The sequence below is a fragment of the Myxine glutinosa genome, chromosome 12, assembly GCF_964187855.1.
Source record: "Myxine glutinosa chromosome 12, kmMyxGlut1.1, whole genome shotgun sequence".
Taxonomy (NCBI): Eukaryota; Metazoa; Chordata; class Myxini; order Myxiniformes; family Myxinidae; genus Myxine; species Myxine glutinosa.
Genome location: NC_136272.1, coordinates 80216081 through 80239674, shown reverse-complemented (window position 1 = coordinate 80239674; position 23594 = coordinate 80216081). Strand labels below are relative to the sequence as shown.

Here is a 23594-nt window from a genome sequence, read left to right as displayed (position 1 = left end):
ACAACAGCCAGATCATCCACATGCAACATCCTCCCCAGAATACCCCTCATATTTACCCTCCTGCTTACCAGCTCCATCACCATGATAAACATGAGTGGGCTGAGAGTGCTTTCCTCCTTCAAACTGATGTTCACACTGAACTCCTCAGACATCCAAGGACCAACGAAAACTCTTCCCTTCATTCCCTTGAAACCCCCATCCACCAACCTAACTTCTGCTTCTGGCACTCCCATCCATCTCAGTGTTGCTATCACTATCTCTTTCGGGAAAGTCATAAGCCTTCTTTTCCACCAGCTGTCCCAGCATGAACATCCCATCCGCCGTTCCCTTACCCTTTCTAAACCCCCGCTGCTGTTCACTGATCTCCATCTCCACACTCTTCCTTATCCTCCCATCCAGAATCCTCTCCAGTACCTTCATGACATGACTTAGTAGCGTAAGGCCCCTGTACTCCCCCGGATCGTGAACATCGCCCTTCCCCTTCCATAAGGATGACTTATTTGCTAGTTTGGTTAAATGGCCTATTTACTCCAACCACTCGGAATCCAGGTCTCAACTGGCTCCATTACTGGGAGTATGGGTACCATATTTTGGGCATGGTCTTCTGACTGACACCTGTGGCCGTTTGACCCCTGAGCATGCGGCATTATATAGGGTATAGCCAAGATAAGGTATGCTTGAATAGTAAGATGGCTGACAGAACCATATTTTTTATCAATATAATCACCAATTAAAATGAGGTCGAAATCTTAGATTTGAAACTTTCAGAAAGGTGAATTGCCTGGAGAAAAATATGCTGGGACATCAGCAGAATTAATTGTAAAATATGTGAGCTCTTTCTTTCAGAGTAAGGGACATTGTTACGTGGTCCTCCCGGTAACTACCTGGTCTTGGTGACCCCCGGACCGTGGGAGGGACCCCGCCAGAAAGATATATGGTTTATACGCTTTCGTAACGCAATCAATATGAATTCCGGTCAAGAAGAAACCCCACACCAAGGATCCGGAATAATCAATAATATATTCCCTGAGCAATCAACAAGCATCAACCATGCACAATCAATATTACAAAGATGTAAACTCATCTACACTAACTCTAAGATGGCCATCTTATATATTCCTCACGTGAGCCCCACTCCTGACTCCCTCCGTGGTCAATGTCTCTCACAATGTCTCTCGTCTCCGCACACGGGCGGTTGAACGAACCCCGGGCGGACGTGCTCCAAACGTGCCGTCTCGTACCGGGGACAGCTGCTGCAGCGCCCCTCCTTGCCAAGCAACGGGGCAAAATCCAGCGCGGCTTCCAACGTGCGCGAGGCCCCAAAGTGCGACCCGTACGCGTCCTTGTAGACGGGGCAAAACCAAGCGCGGTTTGCAACGCGTGCGAGGCTCCACGTGCGACCCGTACGCGTCCTTTTAGACGGGGCAAAACCAAGCGCGGTTTGCAACGCGTGCGAGGCTCAACGTGCGACCCGTACGCGTCCTTGTAGACGGGGCAAAACCAAGCGCGGTTTGCAACGCGTGCGAGGCTCAACGTGCGACCCGTACGCGTCCTTGTAGACGGGGCAAAACCAAGCGCGGTTTGCAACGCGCGCGCGGCCCAACGTGCGACCGCTTGGTTCCGTGCACGAACTCACGGGGACTTGACGTGTCAAAAGGTAGTTACGCGTCCAGGTAACTCCTCTCGCCAAACGGGTTTCGGAACGCCTCTGTTTTCCACGCAGCGCGAGGTCGATTCCACCTTTTCGTCGCGGGGCGAGGAAAAAGAATCACCCTTCTTTTTTCTCCTCGTGTCTTTTTCTTCTTCCGTTTTCGGTCACTTCCGTTTCCGGCCACTGGTTCAGAAGGGCTCCTGACCCTCCAATCACAACAACCCTTAATATACTACACACGGATAAGCAAAGACCTGAATGGTAATCCACATACATTCACATAAATATGTAACAACATAATAGAGAAAAAGGCAAAAAATGAGACAGGATAGAGAGTTAGAGGAAGTACAATGAAGGGAAAAAGGAAAGTCAGGGATTAAAATCTTTTAAAACAAACATTAAGACCTTTGAACACTCAAACAGGTGGAAGCAGATGAATAACACGATTAAGGAATATATGTCAGGCAGCAATTAGCAAGATAAATAAAATGCTATTATTAATTAGGATGGGTTGAAACCTGGTGTTGGCTTAGCGGTTAGGGTGCCGGCTTGGGATCCTAGGATCGTGAGTTCGAATCCCGGTTGATCACTGAATTCATGCCAGGGGGGTTGACTGAGCCTGTCATCCTTCCGAGGTCGGCAAATTGAGTACCAGCTTGCTGGGATGAATGAGCCTGGTGTGTACCCTGATTTAGAATAGGTACACCGTACCCCTGTGCATCATAAGAGGCGACTAAGGGTTGGCATCAGGAAAGGCATCCGGCCATAAAAACATTGCCTCAAACAGGGAACCATGATTGTCATGGGGCCCGCAAGGCTAACCCCCACTCTAGCGGGGAAAAATGGCCTTGAAACGATCATTCATTCATTCATTCATTCATTCAATTAGGATGGGACATGCACGCTAATTCAGATAATTTGCTTTTGATCGTAATGCTATTTCTAAGTACCGGTACGATATTCATAGCGCAAAGCATGGAGAACATTGTTAGGGCATATCAGATCATATCGATGAAGAAGGATTATATAAATTGAAGTTGATGGATTGGAACATACAGGACTAGAGACATGGCTAGCAGAGGAAAAAATAGAAAGTTCTAACGAAGGTGAGATCGGGATTTTATACTTGGAGAGAATTTCGTATGCAAGTCGCTTTCCAGGAAAACTAATCACAATATGGACTGCTAATTAGTTCAAAACAAATTATCAAATACCTCGAGGTAACAACAATACATGTGTACAGGTGGCTTGGTGAGCAGCCAAGGAGGAGCATGTGCTTTTCCTGGCTGCATCCCAGCTAGCACACCGACATTGGTCCAAAGTTGGCAAAGGTTACAATGGTCGGTTGGAACGTGGAACCAACGTCGGTGTTCTAGATGCGGCGTACGTACCTTTACAAAGGAATTTTCTTGCCCATCTCCTACCTCCCCTTTGATTTTTTCCCCCAATTTTACCTCTCCTTTGCTGATCCTTTTTACTCCCTCTTTTGCCAAAAGAGCAGGCAATTTCCTCATACCACCAGGTTGCCAATTGCAAATTATAAAAACCGAATCGGATTCTATGATACGGCAATGGCAAATCTCTTAGTGTGTTCCCTATCCGTATGACTGCTTTGGCAACACTGACATCCTGGAATGGTTATAGATTCATCACCTACAATTGGTTCTAGTATTCTTTGTTCGGCATGACATGCAAGTTTAAAGTTTAAAAGCCGTATGGCGGTGACATGATGCAGACGAGATGGGCAAAATTGCCTTGCTCTGCAGCTTTTATTTCTTGTATTTCCTTGTTCCACTAATATTGTGGTGTGTCATGGTGCGGTAAGGTTTTTGTTGAGATGACTGACTGAGAGCGAGTTGTAGTTGGCTTAACACAAAAATGTACAAAAATATGTGTATGTCGAAGCTAAACACAGAAGGAGGCCAATTTAGCCTACCATGTTCCTCATAGTTTACCTGGGCCCACGACCTTGATGCCAGTTCATGCTTTTTTTTCTTTTCTTTTTTTTTTGTATCCAAGATCGAGGCTCGTGAAAGAGCTAAAATATATGGACTAAAATACCCCACCTCATTATTGGACTAAAATACCCCATAAAATATATGGACTAAAATACCGCATTATTGGACTAAAATACCCCATAACATATATGGATTAAAATACCACATTATTGGACTAAAATTCCCCATAAAAAATATGGATTAAAATACCCCATTATTGGACTAAAATTCCCCATAAAATATATGGACTAAAATACCCCATTATTGTACTAAAATACCCCATAAAATATATGGACTAAAATACCCCATTATTGGACTAAAATTCCCCATAAAATATATGGACTAAAATACCCCATTATTGGACTAAAATTCCCCATAAAATATATGGACTAAAATACCCCATTATTGGACTAAAATACCCCATAAAATATATGGACTAAAATACCCCATTATTGCCATTAAGTTACTTCAACATCTCTTTCAAATATACAGGGAAATAATTTGGTCATGATACCTGTACACAATGATCTACACTGTAAATGGAGTCGGACAGTGAATGGAGTTGTAATGCACACACATGTCTACAATGTAAATGGAGCAGTAAATGTTGTTAGAAAGACTCCAATAAACTGACAAAACATCAAGTCATTTACACTTAATTGATCATCTTCAACTTTTGATTTACAACTAAAGTCCAATATACTGACAAGAGCATTCCTGTTGGAGTTAATCTAAAACCGACTGTGGTATAATAAACAAATAACAATAGTTCCCTTCAAGGAATTTAAACACAGGAGGATGCTATTAATATTAAGCCCATGATCTATCCTTTTAATGCTGAGCGCCAAACAAAGAAGCAGCACGTGCCATTTTTAAGTCTTTGGTGTGACTCGGCCGTGGTTTGAACCACCGACCTTCTCGACTCAGAGGATTATGCCGAGTCTGTTTAATGCGACCATGGGACAATTCTTATGTCCAGCAATGCTTACATGGGACAATGAGAGATCTCATCAGATTATTGATATATTGCAAGCCTGGTGTTGGCTTAACGGTTAAGGTCGCTGGTTTGAGATCTTAGGGCCTTTAATTTGAGCCCCTGTCAATCCATTGAATTAACACCAGGTGGGTTGACTCAGCCTTTCATCCTTCTGAGGTCAGCAAAATGAGTACCAGCTGACTGGTAATGCACAACCGTGCCACCAGAAAATTTTGCAGCCAAGCGGCTACAGACAGCACGCAAACTAACCATTGATATATTGAGAATACCTTCAGTTTTACTAACATTTAAAATGTTCCCCAAAGCCCTCCATTATACCGATCATTCAAGTTGAGGTCCGGTCTTCCTTGGCCCCAAAATATGGTGACTTCCAGCTCAGGATCATGGGACACATCACACCAGAAAGAGGCCGTGCCAAGTCGAGGCACGCGCAGGTTCTCTAGTTTCAAAATTCGAGTTGCATCTGAGAATGTGCCACACCAATATAAACATGTAATTTTTTCAAAATTCGTGTTAAACCGAGACATTTTCACACCAGTACAATCAAAAGATTTCACACGCACACTTGCAAGGCTGTGGGATAGCGCGCACGCACACACACATACACACGCACACACACATACACACGCACACACACATACACACACACACACACACACACACACACACACACGTCCAATAAATTCCACCAGTTATATTTGTATTTTTCACCACATATTAATCAGTGATTGGTAAGAAAAAAAATTCTTCCTTTGGTTGTAATCCCCATTTATGGGCTTCAGAAGGTGGAACAGGGTCTTCCTCGGACTCGAAGTATCCACCTACATTTTGGTAAAGGATCGCATTTCATTACCAAATTGTGAAGTTATGTTGTCGTCAAATTTTTGTTCTGAGAGTTCTTTTCAGTTTCGTCAATGAACGAACCCGACAGCCTCAAATTGTAGTTCATTAGAAGTAATTTTCCCCGGTATAGTTTTCTAAATCCCAGTGCAGTTCTTCTTTGTTACTCCCATTGCTCCAATTATCACTGGAACAATATTGGCACTCTTCAGCTTCCAGGTTATTTTGTCTTCATTTTTCATGCCCTTGTACTTGGTCATTTTTCTAATTTTACATTATTTAGACAAATGCTGCTGGATACTGACTGACACCTTGATTAGCAATGCCATATTTTCTTTTTTGTATTTCATCGCATTGTTTTCTATGTCCATGCTTGATGGGATGGTTAGGTCGTATGTGAGCAATGCATCATCATTTTCAATGATCCCTTTTGGTTCTTGCCTCCAGAGTTTTCTGAGAATGGAATACTGAATTTTTTGCAGCTGTGCTTGTGGATTACATGACATACCTTGTTGTGCCTTTGTGTGTACAGCTGTTCTGACATGAGTTTTTCCATCCTAAAAGGAGGTGACTCGGGCTGTCTGTTTCTACCTAGGAGACACTTGTCCAATAGACTCAATCATTCCGTCTTCTTCAAGCCATTTGTATAGTGTCCTTGATCGTGGGCATTTATTATGACTTGTTCTCATTCCCAGTTAAGCCGATCTCTTATTACCTCCACCACCAAAGAAGGATGGAGGTTATGTTTTCACCCCTGTCTGTCTGTCTTTCTGTTGTGAACAAAATATCTCAAAACGTTGTGGACGGATTCAAACAAAATTTCGCAGAGAGGTAGTGTATGTGACACGGACTAAATTATTAGATTTTGGTGAAGATCCGGAGTTGGATCCGGCCACTGGATTTTTTAAAGTGATTCTTCACCATTGGGAGATAGAGCCAAAAACGATACATAGCAGGATATCTCAAAAGGTTGTGGATGGATTCGGACGAAATTTCGTGGAGAGGTTGTGTGTGTAACAAGGACTAAACGATTCGATTTTGGTGAAGATCTGAATATGGATTCGGATGTGAGAATTATTTAATTTCCAAGTGATTCTTCACCATTGAGTGATATGGCTAAAACCGACATATAGCAGGATATCTCAAAAAGTTATGGACGGATTTAGACGAAATTGGTGGACAGGTTGTGTGTGTGACAAAGAAGAATCGATTCCATTTTGAATTGAAGATCCGGATTCGGATCCGGCTAGTATAATTTTTTAAGTGATTCTTCACCATTGGGAGATAGGGCCAAAAACGATACATAGCAGGAACGATACATAGCAAAAAGTTGTGGACGGATGATTTTGATTAAATGTGATTCTGTATTGTGATTTTGCGGTCTACTCTGGGATACAAAACGTAAACTGTTCACCCGGCGGAGGTATGCTCTCTACTAAGTGTCATTCTAGTTAGTCACTCCAATGAGCCTTTTTTGTCTTTCCCCAATCTGTTTAGTTATTCTTTTTAATCTTCCTGCTCTTGTGATTCTCCCAATTGTCAGTACATATATTGTTGATCTTTTTTTATTTTCCTTTGTCTTCTCCACAATCATTAGGGCTGTATTAATTGCCATTTAAAATTAATGTACAGCATTTTCTACTTGCACCTGTTCTTGGAAATGTTTTGCAAGTTGAGTTAGTGTTACCAGTTCTCGCTTGTCATCTTCGTGTAAGTGTACAAATTGGATTCGGTAGTCTGTTGAGCTTTTTACGTACTACGAATACAGCCGTCATTTTATTCCTTTGGCAGGCACATTCTCAGGATGCACAGATTTTGTGGTTTACTTTGTACGAATGTGCAATTGGCACATTTATCTCGGCCAAATTACATTTGAATGTCCTTGGAGTACCATTTTACTACTTTTAGTCGTGCATATTTTTGATATTCGATGCGAAGAGGTTTAAATCATATTCTTACTCATTATATTGAGATTTATTTTAATGGAATGTCTTGGACAACGGTCCAGTGCAAGAAATGGTCTGAGTCTCTTGATGTGTTGAACGCCACCTCCATTTCACATGCGTAGTTCGCGTTTGTATGAGGTAAAGTCAGCATTACATTTCATTCCAGTTCAGGACTGCACATCATACCAGGTATATTCTCTGAGGCCCAAAAATGCATTTGCTACCAAAAAATTTAAATTGCCCTAGTTTACCAAAAATACTTATGTTTTGCATGACCTAAAACCAAAAGGGTATGAAGACCTAATAGGGTTTAGCCCATGACGAACTGCAGTGACATCATCCTGTCATCGGTTTTCCCTTTCCATAGATGTCAAGATCAAATATTTTCTCATGGGAAATAAAGTGAGTCAAAGTTTGTTTCCTCACATGTGTCAGAGAAAAAATAGCAGACCTTTAAAGTGTTTGAGAATTGACGTTATATATAAAAATAACCACATTTAGAAGCCATTTTTCCCCGCAAAGCGGGGGTTGGCCTTTTTCGGGGACCGTGGTTGTTGTTGTTTTTTGGTCCCCTTTTTGAAGCAATGTTTTACGGCCGGATGCCCTTCCTGCCGCCAACCCTGTTAGTCGCCTTTTACGACAAGCAGGGAATTACCAGTGAACTGGTACTCAATTAGCCGACCTCGGAAGGATGACAGGCTGAGTCAACCCCCCTGGCGTTAATTCAGCGATCGACCGGGATTCGAACCCAGGATCCTGGGATCCTAAGCCAGCACCCTAGCCGCTAGCCCAACACCAGGGTTAAGAAGTGACGTTGAGAAGTGCAATTCTTAAACAGTTTATTAAAACACCATGTTTATTTAAAAAACCACATTATTCGAACGAGCAGCAATTCACTTTTTATATGAACACTGCCTTTATAGGCCGAGGAGGACACGGAAATGAACATTATTGTGCAGGAGAACAACATTGAGGAATCGTGGAGCAGAAAACATTCTTTGGCATTAGCAATTGTTCCTGACACATTCTCCCTACCTTTCACAAGAAGCAGTGCTTTGGTGATGTTTTGACCCAAATCGTTGGTGGCATTGCAGATGTATTCTCCCTCATCTGCCTTCTTGGCTAAAGGTATCCTGATAGAACCGTTCTTTGACACTTCAAATGACCGACGGGTAATATTTGACTGAGTCCTGAGAAAAAGAAAAAAAAAAGGTCTTCAAATAAATCACATCAACAATAGAAAAGGAAAATAAACAAATTGCTGCTGTTTGGAGTAAACTTGGAACAGATAGAAAATTTATTTGTGCATGCACATTTTATTTATGCAAATTCATATTGAATCAGATCTGATTTGATTTTAAACTTGATTGCCCACCTAAGTATGACCTGTTTTTGAAAGATTACCAGCACAGGTTCACATAACTAATATAACATAAAACTTTTTTCAGAGTAATTTTGCACTTCCCTTGGGACAATCTATGTGTTGTGTATTCAAAATGGAACTTACAAGAAAAGAGACCAAAACATCTACCCTGCATTTCAACATGCCTATCCTCATTCCTGTCTCCTCAAAAAGCACCCTTCCTGTTTTCTCACCTTTTCCCCTACCATCCTTTTTCATTCTGATACAGTCACGTGAAAAAGTAAGAACACCCCATGTAAAGTTTTGACTTTTTCAACATATTTCAACATACAGCTATTTGATCTTCATTTCAACAATATTGATAGATAAAGGTGATATAATATAACAAATATCATGAAACATTTACATTTTGTAGTCCATTGTATAATTTAAATAAACATAAATGCAAATTTCGCATGTGGAAAAAGTAAGTACACTCTTGGCTCTAATAGGTGGTATTGCCCCCTTTGGCAGAAACAACCTCAAGTAGGCGTTTCTTATAACTGTCTACCAGTCTCTGACATCGACTGGGAGAAATTTTTGCCCACTCCTCCATGCAGAATTCTTTCAGCTGTGCGGTTTGAGGGGTTTCTTGCATGCACAGCTCGTTTCAAATCCCCCCACAACATCTCGATGGGATTTAGATCCTGGCTTTGACTTGGCCATTCCAGAACCCTCCATTTCTTTCTTTTCAGCCATTCCTTGGTGGATTTACGGGTATGTTTAGGATCATTGTCATGTTGCAAGGTCCACCTTTGGTTGAGCTTCAACTTTCCGACAGATGGCCTCACATTATCCTCAAGCTGATGACTTCTTTGCTGATGACTCCACTCTCTGCCGCTCCATTCCTCTTCCCTCAGATCGGCAGTCTGCTGCCTCCTCACTCTCTGAAGACCTGGACAAAATCACAGACTGGTCAAACAAGTGGAACATGTCTTTCAATCCTGACAAATCTCACACTCTTACTATGTCTCTCCGAAAAGATCGACTGGACAACCCTCCCATCTACTTTCTCAACAATCCTCTCCAAGAAGTTCTGTCGCTCAAGATTTTGGGTCTCACTATCTGCCATGATCTTTCTTGGGAAAACCACATTTCCAAGCTGGCCTCCAAAGCCAGTCGCCGACTGGGCATCCTCCGTCGTGCGAAGTCCTTCCTCGGCACACCTGAGCTCCTCACCACATACAAGGCTTTCATCCGCAGCTCAATGGAATACTGTTCTCCCCTATGGGCCGGTGCTCCTGCCTCACACCTAGCTCGGCTTCACGCTGTTGAAACCAAAGCTTTCAGAATTATTGGAATCTCCCGCGATGAAGCTATCTCTGAGGGCCTTTCACTCACTCACCGCAGGCAGGTAGGTGGTCTTTCTGTCTTCTACCGACTCCTCTCCGGCCTTGCACCCCCAGCTCTCTCTGTGCTCTGTCCCCCAAATATTCCTACAGGTCGCACAAGATCTGCCAGCAACCCTCTGATGGTTAAACTGCCGAAATCTCGGCTCTCCGCTCACCTTCACTCTTTCATTCCTCTTTTCTCCCGCCTCTGGAACAAACTCCCTCACTCCCTTCAATCCCACTCCTCCCTCCAGGTCTTTAAAACAGCTGTTCACCACCATCTCCTTTCTTCCCCCATCCAAAACCTTGATCTTTTCTACCCCCGCTAATTCACCCCAGATCCACCTTGTTTGAAATTCCAACTTCTTTCCTGGAAGTCCTGGCAGTGTCCATATGTTTTATACCTCTCCCACTGCCCCCTTCCCACGCCCCCCCCCCCCCCAAAGCCCTCGCCCTCTCTCAGATCTCTCGATGTCTCCATGTCTCTCGGTCCCTGCTCTCAAATGTTGTGTTTGTGTCCTTCCCCCTCTCTCCCCATCTTGTCTACCGCTCCCTATGTTATATGTTTTATGTGTCGGTTTGTCTTTCTGTGTGATTAATGTTCGCTCTTTCACGAGCCTCGATCTTGTATACAACAAAAAAAAAAAAAAAAAAAAAAAAAAAAAAAAGCACCCTGTGGTACAATGAAGAATTCATAGTGGATTCTATGATGGTGAGCTGCCCAGGCCCTGATGCAGCAAAGCTGCCCCAAACCATAATATTTCCACCACCATGCTTTACAGTTGGTATCAGGTTCTTGTGGTCAAATGCTGTCTTTGGTTTTTGCCAAACATGTCTTCTGGTACTGTGGCCAAATAGCACTCACTACCTTTGACTCATCTGCCCAGAGCACATTGTTCCAGAAGTGCTGGTCTTTGCCTTGGTGTTCATTGGCAAACTTTAGTCTTGCCCTGATGTTCTTTCTGGACAGCAAAGATTTCCTCCTGGCATACTTCCCATGTAGATAAAATTTGTGCAGCCTCTTTCTAATGGTAGACTAGTGCACTTTGCCATCAACAGTGGCAAGAGCTACCTGTAGGTCCCGTGATGACATTCTGGGGTTCTTAGAGACTTCTTTCAGCATCTTGCGGTCTGCTCTCGGGCTGAACTTGCTGGGTCGGCCTGGCCTGGCCAACAAGTTGGCAATTGTTTGGAATCTTCTCCACTTGTAGATGATCTTCCGGACAGTCGAATGATTGATTTCAAATTGTTTGGAGATCTTTTTAAATCCCTTCCCAGACTCCTAGGCATCTATAACCTTCTTTCTGAAGGCCTCAGAGAGCTCTTTTGATCTAGGCATGGTGACGCCGCCCACTTCAACAACAAAGAGCAAACCAAGCTAAATGTCTGAGGTTTAAATAAGACAGGTTCCTCCAAGATCCTCTCTAACGATGTTCTAATCATTTGCACCTGAGCTGGTGCACCTCATTCTAATTTTAGGTATTTGAAGTTGTGATAAATGTAGGGGTGTGCTTACTTTTTCCACATGCGAAATTTGCATTTATGTTTATTTAAATTATACAATGGACTACAAAATGTAAATGTTTCATGATATTTGTTATATTATATCACCTTTATCGATCAATATTGTTGAAATGAAGATCAAATAGCTGTATGTTGAAATATGTTGAAAAAGTCAAAACCTTACATGGGGTGTACGTACTTTTTCACGTGACTGTAAGTGATACTTCCTTTTTTCATCTAATCAGGTCATGAATAAGCCCGGACTGGAGCGTTCAAAGATTAATTAAGCATGCTACCTCTGCACCATCCTATCATACATGCAATGCTGCATCACCAATATAGGCATTAAAGATGGCTCCCATGGTTCCTTCCCTGTGGAATTCCTCTATTATTTGTATTTATTCTCATATTCACTTGTTTAGGCCTCGCTCTTATATTTACTGTTATTAAACGGCACAGAAATCCCCAGTTAGGGATTAAACCTTACCATAAGGAACAATAACGTAGCAACAAGAGATGCTAGAAAAATGGTATAAATTGGGAGTGCAGGTTGAGGGGAGCCACATGGTAACTTTGCATTGGGGGATAACTGGATCAGAAAGGCTGAGGCATCATGTTTATATTGAATCCTGAAATATGTCCAGTTTGAAGACTGTAGGCCAAAGCAAATGAGCTGCTCGCTTCATGCTCCGATTCCAGAACACTCGCTATATTGTGCATTTGGCTTTCAAGTAACGTAGATCAAAGCCTGTTGTCATACAGCTGTATGAATCAAAGCAAGCGGATAGGCCCAAGAGTGTGAAATATCTAATTTTGAAATAGTTTTCAAATACCCATCAACTGCACAAAACAGGATCAAAGGTTCACAGCCCATTGGGTCTAGTGGTGGGATGCTACACTGGTATCTCTCCAATGTTGTGTGTTCAAATCCAGCAAAAGAAAATCGCCATTATTAAGTACTTTGATTCTAAGCATCTGGAAACTCAAGAGAATTGCCATGTCATGATCAGATTTATCAGTAAAGGAACCCAGCTCATCTGTCTGCCATGGAGGTACAGACCACATGGGCAACCACAACAAGTTTGTGAACAATGCACTGCTGAAAAACAATCCCAGACAGTCTCTGCTCTGTTTTTTTGTTTGTTTGTTTGTTTTTTGTATACAGAATCGAGGCTCGTGAAAGAGCTAACATTTATCACGCAAACAAATCAAACAGACAAACAAACAAAGTATATAAAAAGGGGAGCGATAGACAAGATGGGGAGAGAAGGGGAAGCACATAAACACAACATTTGAGAGCAGGGACATCGGGAATGTGTGGGAGGGAGAGGGCTTGGGGGCAGGCGGCGTGGGAAGGGGGGGGTGGGAGAAGTATCAACCCAAGGACACCAAGGACTTCTAGAAAAGAAGTTGGTATTTCAAAAAAGTGGATTTGGGGTTGAAATTAGCGGGGGTAGAAAAGATCAAGGTTTTGGATGGGGGAAGATAACAGATGGTGGTGAACAGCTGTTTTAAAGACCTGGATGGAGGAGTGGGATTGAAGAGAGTGAGGGAGTTTGTTCCAGAGGCGGGAGAAAAGAGGAATGAAGGAGTGAAGGTGAGCAGAGAGTCTTGATTTTGGCAGTTTAACCATAAGAGGGTAGCAGGCAGATTTCCGGGTGAATCCGCACTTGGTGTTGATATCTTCATCCCTTATAGTTCCCATCAAATAAATGCACGTCTTTGTCCTGGATTCACGTCTGCAGAAGCTCCTTTATAAGTCTTAAACACCGGTCCAAAGAAAATGTAGACAATTGGATTAAAGCCGCAAAACTTTCTTATGGACATATTTTGAAGCCACAGCTGCTGCTTTCTTGCAAAGTTCCTTGAAAACTTTTACAGGACGTTTGCTTATAGTAATGATGGGACAAAATTTGAGAGACATGTGCCGCCGGCGTTGCATGAAATTTTAGTCTTTTGAAGGACTAGCTGGAAAAAAAGCCCTCATCCCACCTGTCACTGCTCATTGTCGTCTGTCCTGGAATATGCCAAAAACACTAGAATCACTCAAATTGGTCGAAGTGATGAGTGATGAATGGAGTTCACACTGTTTCAAACTGACAGCCATGTATGCATTTGGAGAAGAGAAAATGAAAGGTTTCAGTTGCAGTGTGTTATTCCCATGGTGAAGAATATATACCTGTCACAGTAATGTGTTATGCACCACAATATGCACGGACAGGGAGGACAAATATCGAAAATGTCCTTACGTGCCTGAATAGCATTAAGTAACAGCACATCACAAAAGGACACATTCCAGAAAGCGAAGAATTTTGGAGGGCAATGACAAATAATGCATTCAAAAGAACAGAATTTCCTGCCATGCGAAACACTCAAGTGCCAAGTTTGTCAAACATTCCATCAGCTTTTTTTAAACCTCCACCACCGAAGGTGGATGGAGGTTGTTTTCACCCCTGTCTGTTTGTCTGTCTGTCTGTGAACAATATATCTCAAAAAGTTGTTGACGGATTCCGACGAAATGTGGTGGAGTTGTTGCGTATTTGACAAGGAAGAATTGATTCAATTTTGGTGAAAATCCGAATCCGGATCCGGATCAGAGAAATTTTTTGTGATTCTTCACTATTGAGAGATAGGGCTAAAACCGATACATAGCACGATATCTCAAAAAGTTATCGATGGATTTGGACGGAACTTGGTGGACCGGTTGTGCGTGTGACAAGGACGAATTTATTCGATTTTGGTGAAGATCTGAATATGGATTCGGATACGAGAATTATTGAATTTTTAAAGTGATTCTTCACCATTGAGAGATCGGGTGAAAAGCGATATATAACATGATACTTATAAAAGTTATGGACGAGTTATGACTAAACTTGGTGGATGAGTTGGTTAGGTGACAAGAACAAGCTGATTAGATTTTGGTTCAGGTCCGAACCCAGATCAGGCCTATCAGTGGGATAGAAAACGTAAAATGTTCAGCCTGGCGGAGGTGTGCACTCTACTGAGTGCTGTTCTGGTTTTACCATGGAATGCACACAGTCTTGATTTGAACCTGAGGGACTATCTTTTAGAGTGCATGGATACACCACAAATGCTAATCATCGCACAAGCAAAGTTTGGCAATGTATCCAAGGCAGCAGATGCTCAAAACACATTACAGGTAACCATGGCCGCCGAGAGAGGGGGCGAGGGGAGGTGACCACCCCGGGCCCAGACATAATAGGGGACCGTAATCTTTCTTTGAAAATTTTTGGGTTTCATATAAAGATTGTTTGTGACGATAAAACACCGGGGAAAGATATATTTTGTGTCTCCCGCCAAGGCACTTAGTCTAGCTTTAGGACGGTTCCCCGGCATACCGTTGTCATGGGGAGTAATACCCTCCCTCATGAAATAAACCATGGTGGGAACAATTTACATCATGATAATCACGGTGGTGACATAAATGAAACCAGGAATGTTGGCCAAACCCAATCTGGATGAAATGTGTTAATAAATGAAACTGCATCTATACTGTAAAATCCGTGTGTGTGTGTGTGTGTGTGTGTGTGTGTGTGTGTGTGTGTGTGTGTGTGTGTGTGTGTGTGTGTGTGTGTGTGTGTGTGTGTGTGTCTATGAACAAAAGAGAGAGATAGAATTGTAAGGAACAGAAATGAAAAAACGAGGTGTGTGTGTGTGTGTGTGTGTGTGTGTGTGTGTGTGTGTGTGTGTGTGTGTGTGTGTGTGTGTGTCTGCGTATGTGTGTGTGTCTGCGAGTGTGTGAATAAAAGAGAGAGATAGAATTGTAAGGAACAGAAATGAAAAAACGAGATGTGTGTGTGTGTGTGTGTGTATGTGTGTGTGTGTGTGTGTCTGTGAATAAAAGAGAGAGATAGAATTGTAAGGAACAGAAATGAAAAAACGAGATGTGTGTGTGTGTGTATGTGTGTGTGTGTGTGTGTCTGTGAATAAAAGAGAGAGATAGAATTGTAAGGAACAGAAATGAAAAAACGAGATGTGTGTGTCTGCGTATGTGTGTGTGTGTGTGTGTCTGTGAATAAAAGAGAGAGATAGAATTGTAAGGAACAGAAATGAAAAAAAGAGATGTGTGTGTCTGCGTATGTGTGTGTGTCTGCGAGTGTGTGAATAAAAGAGAGAGATAGAATTGTAAGGAACAGAAATGAAAAAACGAGATGTGTGTGTGTGTGTGTGTATGTATGTGTGTGTGTGTGTGTCTGTGAATAAAAGAGAGAGATAGAATTGTAAGGAACAGAAATGAAAAAACGAGATGTGTGTGTGTGCTATATCATATTAAATACAAATTTTCCTTATTGGGTGCAGGTAGGGGAGTGTTTTAGGTACATACACAAAAAAAAATGATTTCTTCAAAATGCCAACATGTAGAACATCACTGGGCAACGCCAGGTACTCCTGCTAGTACAGGAATAAATGAATAACACCCCAATTTCCCTTAACCATGGCATGTGTTTGTTGCAACAAAAATGCGGAAACCTCCGTAGTTATAGGTTGATTAAAAAAAAAAATTGAAAGGGGCCCGGATGAAGGGGGCCCGAAACATAGTATTGCCCCAGGACCCATTCTGGCTCTCGGCGGCCCTGCAGGTAACCAAGGAAGACTTTGCTTTATTATGTAGAAATTTCATTTCTCAGATTACTTAGTCATGCTCTTGCTATGAGCAAGAAATATTAGTTTGGGTTCGTCTTGTCAATTTAATTTCAGGGACTTGCTGCCTTTATTGGCTGTTTCTCATTACAATGTAATAACAGTCTTCGTGCACGAAAGGCGAGTGTCTCTTCAAATTGTCAGTTTAGTGACTCTGCTGAAATTAATAGAAATGTCATCAGTTTTCCTGAAATGACATCATTTGCTCCTGCTGAAATGAACAGACAAAAATAGTTTTGGTATTTTGCTCTGATAAAGGGCTAACTCTCAAAATGTCATCTGCATCTCAGTTGCCACGATAATTAACACACCCTCATTGGCTTCCAGTTGATAAAATCCATCGTTTTTTTATTACGCACTGGCTTTAGAGTGTAGAAGTGTCAATCTGTCACTCACCTGACATTGCTGACATATACATACATATATATAGATATATATATATATATATATATAGTATATATAACCACCTTTAGAGGCCATAGCTTTGTTTATATATATATATAACATATATACAGTATATATATATATATATATATATATATATATATATATATATATATATATATATATATATATATATATATATATATATATATATATATATATATATATCTATCTATAATTCCAGTAATCTCTGTTTGTACGTTTGTACGTCTGTACGTCTGTACGTCTGTTTGTCTGTGACCGCTGTTTCTCGACAACCACGGGTCCGATATACTTTTAACTTGCCAGGTATATTGCTGGGGACCCGAGGATGTGCCTTTTCAAGGTTTCATATTAATCGGACAATTACTTACCGAGCTATGTCCAAAAAACGATTCAACCAATCAGAGAGCAGCGAACGATCGCGTGTGCCGAACGTGGAGGACACACTCTGCCTCGGATGGCACATTTGAGAGCGTATTCATTTATTTCACGTTTGCAAACTATGTTGGCGTTAAACTATGTTTTAAAACTAATAAAACCGAATTTGCGATTCATTCGCTTTCCTGCGCGTTTGTGCACGCGATGGCGATTTCTTTACCAAACTCCGGAAGCCGTTCGCTTTGGACCAAACCATTGCATGTAAATAGAGGGGGGGGATTGTCACCGTACTCGCAAGCCGTTCGCTTTGGACCAAACCATTGCATGTAAATAGAGGGGGGGGATTGTCACCGTACTCGCAAGCCGTTCGCTTTGGACCAAACCATTTCATGTAAATAGAGGGGGGGGATATAATTTTAGATATAGATATAGTACGGGCAATGCCCTAGTATATATATATACATATATATATATATATATATATATATATATATATATATATATATATATATATATATATATATATACACAGACTTGGCATTTAATATGGAATTTTTTTTTTGTGGGGGTGAACTTACTTTTCAAGATGTCTTAGAACCAAAAGTTCATTGGAATTATGTTGAAATTATTCTAGATTTTGTTAATGTGACCTTTAAAAGAAACTTTTCTGTGCTTTTTCTGGTCTTTATCAATGATCTCTCTGACTCTCTGGAAAATCCTCTCTATCTCTTTGCTGATGACTCCACTCTCTGCCGCTCCATTCCTCTTCCCTCAGATCGGCAGTCTGCAGCCTCCTCACTCTCTGAAGACCTGGACAAAATCACAGACTGGTCAAACAAGTGGAACATGTCTTTCAATCCTGCCAAATCTCACTCTCTTACTATGTCTTTCCGAAAAGATCGACTGGACAACCCTCCCATCTACTTTCTCAACAATCCTCTCCAAGAAGTTCTGTCACTCAAGCTTTTGGGTCTCACTATCTGCCATGATCTTTCTTGGGAAAACCACATTTCCAAGCTGGCCTCCAAAGGCAGTCGCCGACTGGGCATCCTCCGTCGTGCGAAGTCCTTCCTCGGCACACCTGAGCTCCTCACCACTTACAAGGCTTTCATCCGCAGCTCAATGGAATACTGTTCTCCCCTATGGGCTGGTGCTCCTGCCTCACACCTGGCTCGGCTTCACGCTGTTGAATCCAAAGCTTTCAAAATCATTGGAATCTCCCGCGATGAAGCTATCTCTGAGGGCCTTTCACTCACTCACCGCAGGCAGGTAGGTGGTCTTTCTGTCTTCTACCGACTCCTCTCCGGCCTTGCTCCCCCAGCTCTCTCTGTGCTCTGTCCCCCAAATATTCCTACAGGTCGCACAAGATCTGCCAGCAACCCTCTGATGGTTAAACTGCCGAAATCTCGGCTCTCTGCTCACCTTCACTCTTTCATTCCTCTTTTCTCCCGCCTGTGGAACAAACTCCCACACTCCCTTCAATCCCTCTCCTCCCTCCAGGTCTTTAAAACAGCTGTTCACCACCATCTCTTATCTTCCCCCATCCATAACCTTGATCTTTTCTACCCCCACTAATTCACCCCAGATCCACCTTGTTTGAAATTCCAACTTATTTCCTGGAAATCCTGGCAGTGTCCATATGTTTATACCTCTCCCACCCCCCCACCCCCTTCACATGCCTCTCCCCCTTCACATGCCTCCCCCCCAAAGCCCTCTCCCTCCCACAGATCTCTTGATGTCTCCATGTCTCTCGGTCCCTGCTCTCAAATGTTGTGTTTGTGTCCTTCCCCCTCTCTCCCCATCTTGTCTACCGCTCCCGATGTTATTTGTTTTATGTGTCTGTTTGTCTTTCTGTGTGATTAATGTTCGCTCTTTCACGAGCCTCGATCTTGTATACAAAAAAAAAAAAAAAAAAAAAAAAAAAAAAACACATTTGACATTTCAAAACAAATAAATTGATCCTTGAAAGTGATGTAAACTGATATGGAACTCAATTCATGGACAGTACTGTGTTAAACTTCTGTACGTTTTCCAGAAGTATCTCTTTATTTTGCACGTTAGCGAAAAAAATTGTTAACAAAAACAAAAGTTAAATTACGACTGGGATTACGGACAGTAAAATTACAGTTCAGTACTTCGTGTAACCCCCACGAGCATTCAGGAGAGCACGTACACGTTGAGGCATGCTGTTCACGAGATTTGCCAAGGTTTGGACAGGAATCGCTTGCCATGCAGTGACAATAGCCTGCTGCAATTCACGCACAGAGGTCGGCTGCTGGTCCAAGTGGTCGATTTGATGCGTTAATTCTGCCCACAAGTTCTCTGTCGGATTCATATCCGGGGACATGGCAGGCCACTCCATATGCTCTACACCACGGTCAGCAAGAAAGTGTTGGATCATGCGAGCACGATGAGGCCGTGCAATGTCATCTTGGAAGACAAAGTTTCCTCGAAAGGCTGCACGAGAAAATGGAGGCAATGTTTCTTCCAGAATGGCCCTGTACTTTAACTGGTTCAGGTTTCCATTCAGAACAACCAGGTCAGTTTTGCCCCCTGCATGAAAAGCAGCCCAAATGGTCACCCCACCACCTCCAGCTTGGACTCTTGGCACTATACAATCTTTGTTGTAGGCTTCATGCACTTGTCTGCACACTCGGACGCGGCCATCTTGACGATAGACCAGAAATCTAGACTCGTCGCTGAAGATCACGTGATTCCAGTGTCCTGGCTGCCATTGACGGTGCTCTCTGGCCCACTGCAATCGGCGCTGGCGGTGTTGTCTAGTCAGGCGTGGCTTTCTCAGGGGATGCCTGGCATGATAGCCTGCTTGAACCAGTCGTTGGTTGACTAGCCTTCTGGATACAGGCACATTTGTCAGTTGCTGCCACTCAGCCCTAAGCCGATTAGCTGACTTGGTACGGCCATTGCGGACTAACCGGTGCAGCTGGCGATCATCCCTCCTTGTGGTTCTGCGGGGACATCCTGGCCTCGGTATTGGAGTAGGGACACCCCTCTGAGCATTTCGTTTCAGGATCTTTGACACCTGACCTTGAGTGATGCCATACTGCCGAGCAATAGCACGTTGTTTCATGCCGTAATTTCGTAAAGCCACCACTCCATGACAAACAGCATTGTCGAGTTGACGGACCATCTCCAGAGGAAGCAGCAATAGCTTTTGGAGACGTGCAGCAGTTGTTTTCCACTCATACAGAACGCAGTAGCTGTATGGGACATATATATATACAGTCACGTGAAAAAGTAAGTACACCCCATGTAAAGTTTTGACTTTTTCAACATATTTCAACATACAGCTATTTGATCTTCATATCAACAATATTGATAGATAAAGGTGATATAATATAACAAATATCATGAAACATTTACATTTTGTAGTCCATTGTATAATTTAAATAAACATAAATGCAAATTTCGCATGTGGAAAGAGTAAGTACACCCCTACATTTATCACTACTTCAAATACCTAAAATTAGAATCAGGTGCACCAGCTCAGGTGCAAATGATTAGAACATCGTTAGAGAGGATCTTGGAGGAACCTGTCCTATTTAAACCTCAGACATTTCGTTTGGTTTGCTCTTTGTTGTTGAAGTGTGCGGCGTCACCATGCCTCGATCAAAAGAGCTCTCTGAGGCCTTCAGAAAGAAGGTTATAGATGCCCATGAGTCTGGCAAGGGATTTATAAAGATCTTCAAACAATTTGAAATCAATCATTCGACTGTCCAGAAGATCATCTACTCGTGGAGAAGATTCCAAACAACTGCCAACTTGTTCAGGCCAGGCCGCCCCAGCAAGTTCAGCCCGAGAGCAGACTGCAAGATGCTGAAAGAAGTCTCTAATAACCCCAGAATGTCATCACAGGACCTACAGGTAGCTCTTGCCACTGTTGATGTCAAAGTGCACGAGTCTACCATTAGAAGGAGGCTGCACAAATTTGATCTACATGGGAGGTGTGCCAGGAGGAAACCTTTGCTGTCCACAAAGAACATCAGGGCAAGACTAAAGTTTGCCAATGAACACCAAGGCAAAGACCAGCACTTCTGGAACAATGTGCTCTGGACACATGAGTCAAAGGTAGAGCTATTTGGCCACAGTACCAGAAGACATGTTTGGCGAAAACCAAAGACAGCATTTGACCACAAGAACCTGATACCAACTGTAAAGCTTGGTGGTGGAAATATTATGGTTTGGGGCAGCTTTGCTGCATCAGGGCCTGGGCAGCTCACCATCATAGAATCCACTATGAATTCTTCATTTTACCAAAGGGTGCTTGAGGATAATGTGAGGCCATCTGTCAGAAATTGAAGCTCAACCAAAGGTGGACCTTGCCACATGACAATGACCCTAAACATACCAGTTAATCCACCAAGGAATGGCTGAAAAGAAAGAAATGGAGGGTTCTGGAATGGCCAAGTCAAAGCCCGGATCTAAATCCCATCGAGATGTTGTGGGGGGATTTGAAACGAGCTGTGCATGCAAGAAACCCCTCAAACATCGCACAGCTGAAACAATTCTGCATGGAGGAGTGGGCAAAAATTTCTCCCAGTCGATGTCAGAGACTGGTAGACAGTTATAAGAAACGCCTACTTGAGGTTGTTTCTGCCAAAGGGGGCAATACCACCTATTAGAGCCAAGGGTGTACTTACTTTTTCCACATGCGAAATTTGCATTTATGTTTATTTAAATTATACAATGGACTACAAAATGTAAATGTTTCATGATATTTGTTATTTTATATCACCTTTATCTATCAATATTGTTGCAATGAAGATCAAATAGCTGTATGTTGAAATATGTTGAAAAAGTCAAAACTTGACATGGGGTGTACTTACTTTTTCACGTGACTGTATATATATATATATATATATATATATATATATATATATATATATATATATATATATATATATATATATATATATATATATATATATATATAGTTTACATACACAGAGTGTTTCTAACTGGAGAGGCAAAACTATACTAAGGAGCCAGAGGTGCTTTCTGCTCTTCAATGTGTTTCAAAGTCATCCATTCCTTAAGTATTTGTAATATCTCAACCCATGAGCTCTTTGAAACTACTGTACTTATACTTATGGTCCGAGTTTTGGACCAGTTTTTAAAAGTCTTTGAGATTGGCTGTGATGGAGTAGCCAGTTGCCAATAAAACTGATTTGTCATTAATGAATACCAAGAAGAGAAGTGTTCCTAAGATACTGCCTTGGAAAATGATACTCCACTGATCTACAGAGAAAGATCTTATAGGCCTTGAGAGGTTCAGATTTTCCAAGTAATTACTTAGCATGACAGACGATACCCTGACTGTGGCTGTTGATATGAGGCCATGAAGACCTACACACTGTTTGCTGTCATGAAGGAAGTTGGCTGTCCAGGTATGAATACAACCTTGATTGGTACAGGCAGGAAGCTTGGCATGCAGAGTATGGTGCCAGACTAGGTCAAAGTCATTTATATGAACGTCTTGAGGCAGACACCTCACCTCCTGTTTCTGATGTGTTAAAATAGTGGGTCGGGGTATTTTTTTCGTTGTGACAAAAGATACAAGCCTTCACAATTCGTTTATTTCATATGCCGACAAAAGCACAAGGGCTGTTGCTCGCATATCACGGGCAGGTCAGTGCTCTCCGTTTTCATATCACAGGCAAGTCTGTGACCTACCCACTGGTTTAGCTCCCTCGGCTATTTCAGCTCTCTGACCTTTCTCAGCTCCTCCAGGATGCACAGATGTTTTCAGTAAAATCTTCCTGGTAAAATCCCCAAAATGCAGGCTTACCATGAAACTCCACTTTTTTGTTCCGCATTTCTCCCATTTGTGGAACTGCCTTGTGGAGTGGGTTGCATTAAGCTTGCCTCTCCAAGATTTAAGCAGATGGTCCACTGCCATTTCATTCAATAACCATACTTCCTAACCCCATTAACTCTGTCTAACCAAATATTTATACTTGCAGGTTATTGTTTCCTCAACCTCCTCTCTCTCTCTCTCTCTCTCTCTCTCTCTCTCATCTATAATTCCAATTCACTCCATCCCTTGCTTGTTTTGTCCGAATGTGACCCAACTTCCCCACTGTTAGTTTGGTGCCTTTTTACCCTCAGTCACCTTGTTTTGCAATGAGCCTTGATCTTGTGTATGTATACATACGTATATGTATATGATTTTTTTTTTAAGAAAAAGCACAGTGTGAAGCAAGCATTTTTGCATCATTATTAGCCATCTTACATAATAGACTATTTTTACCTGCGATATGTCACAGGTCTACAATATCTCAGAGGGGTTGTTGTTGCTGTTGTTGGTGTTGGTGTCGTTCTTGTTGGGGGTCGATTTTTCGAATGTGCACCCATGGGTCGGACACCTACCCACATTTGTCGCTTGACTCCACCCACCACGTCACCCAGATGAAATAATATGGCCGCCATATTGGTTTTCT

General features: G+C 42.3%; 1 protein-coding gene across 6 annotated transcripts in view; it reads right to left on the bottom strand.

Annotated features, from left to right (window-relative positions):
* The window catches only part of LOC137437547 (neuronal cell adhesion molecule), a 321028-nt gene that overhangs the window by 75234 nt on the left and 222200 nt on the right, over positions 1-23594 (bottom strand). For all 6 annotated transcript variants that reach the window (XM_068131960.2, XM_068131963.2, XM_068131964.2 and 3 more), the window contains 2 exons: positions 8467-8621; positions 4964-5108 (listed from right to left, as the gene is read on the bottom strand). In XM_068131960.2, the coding sequence (XP_067988061.2) occupies positions 4964-5108; positions 8467-8621 (300 nt within the window). The remainder of the gene's footprint in view (positions 1-4963; positions 5109-8466; positions 8622-23594) is intronic.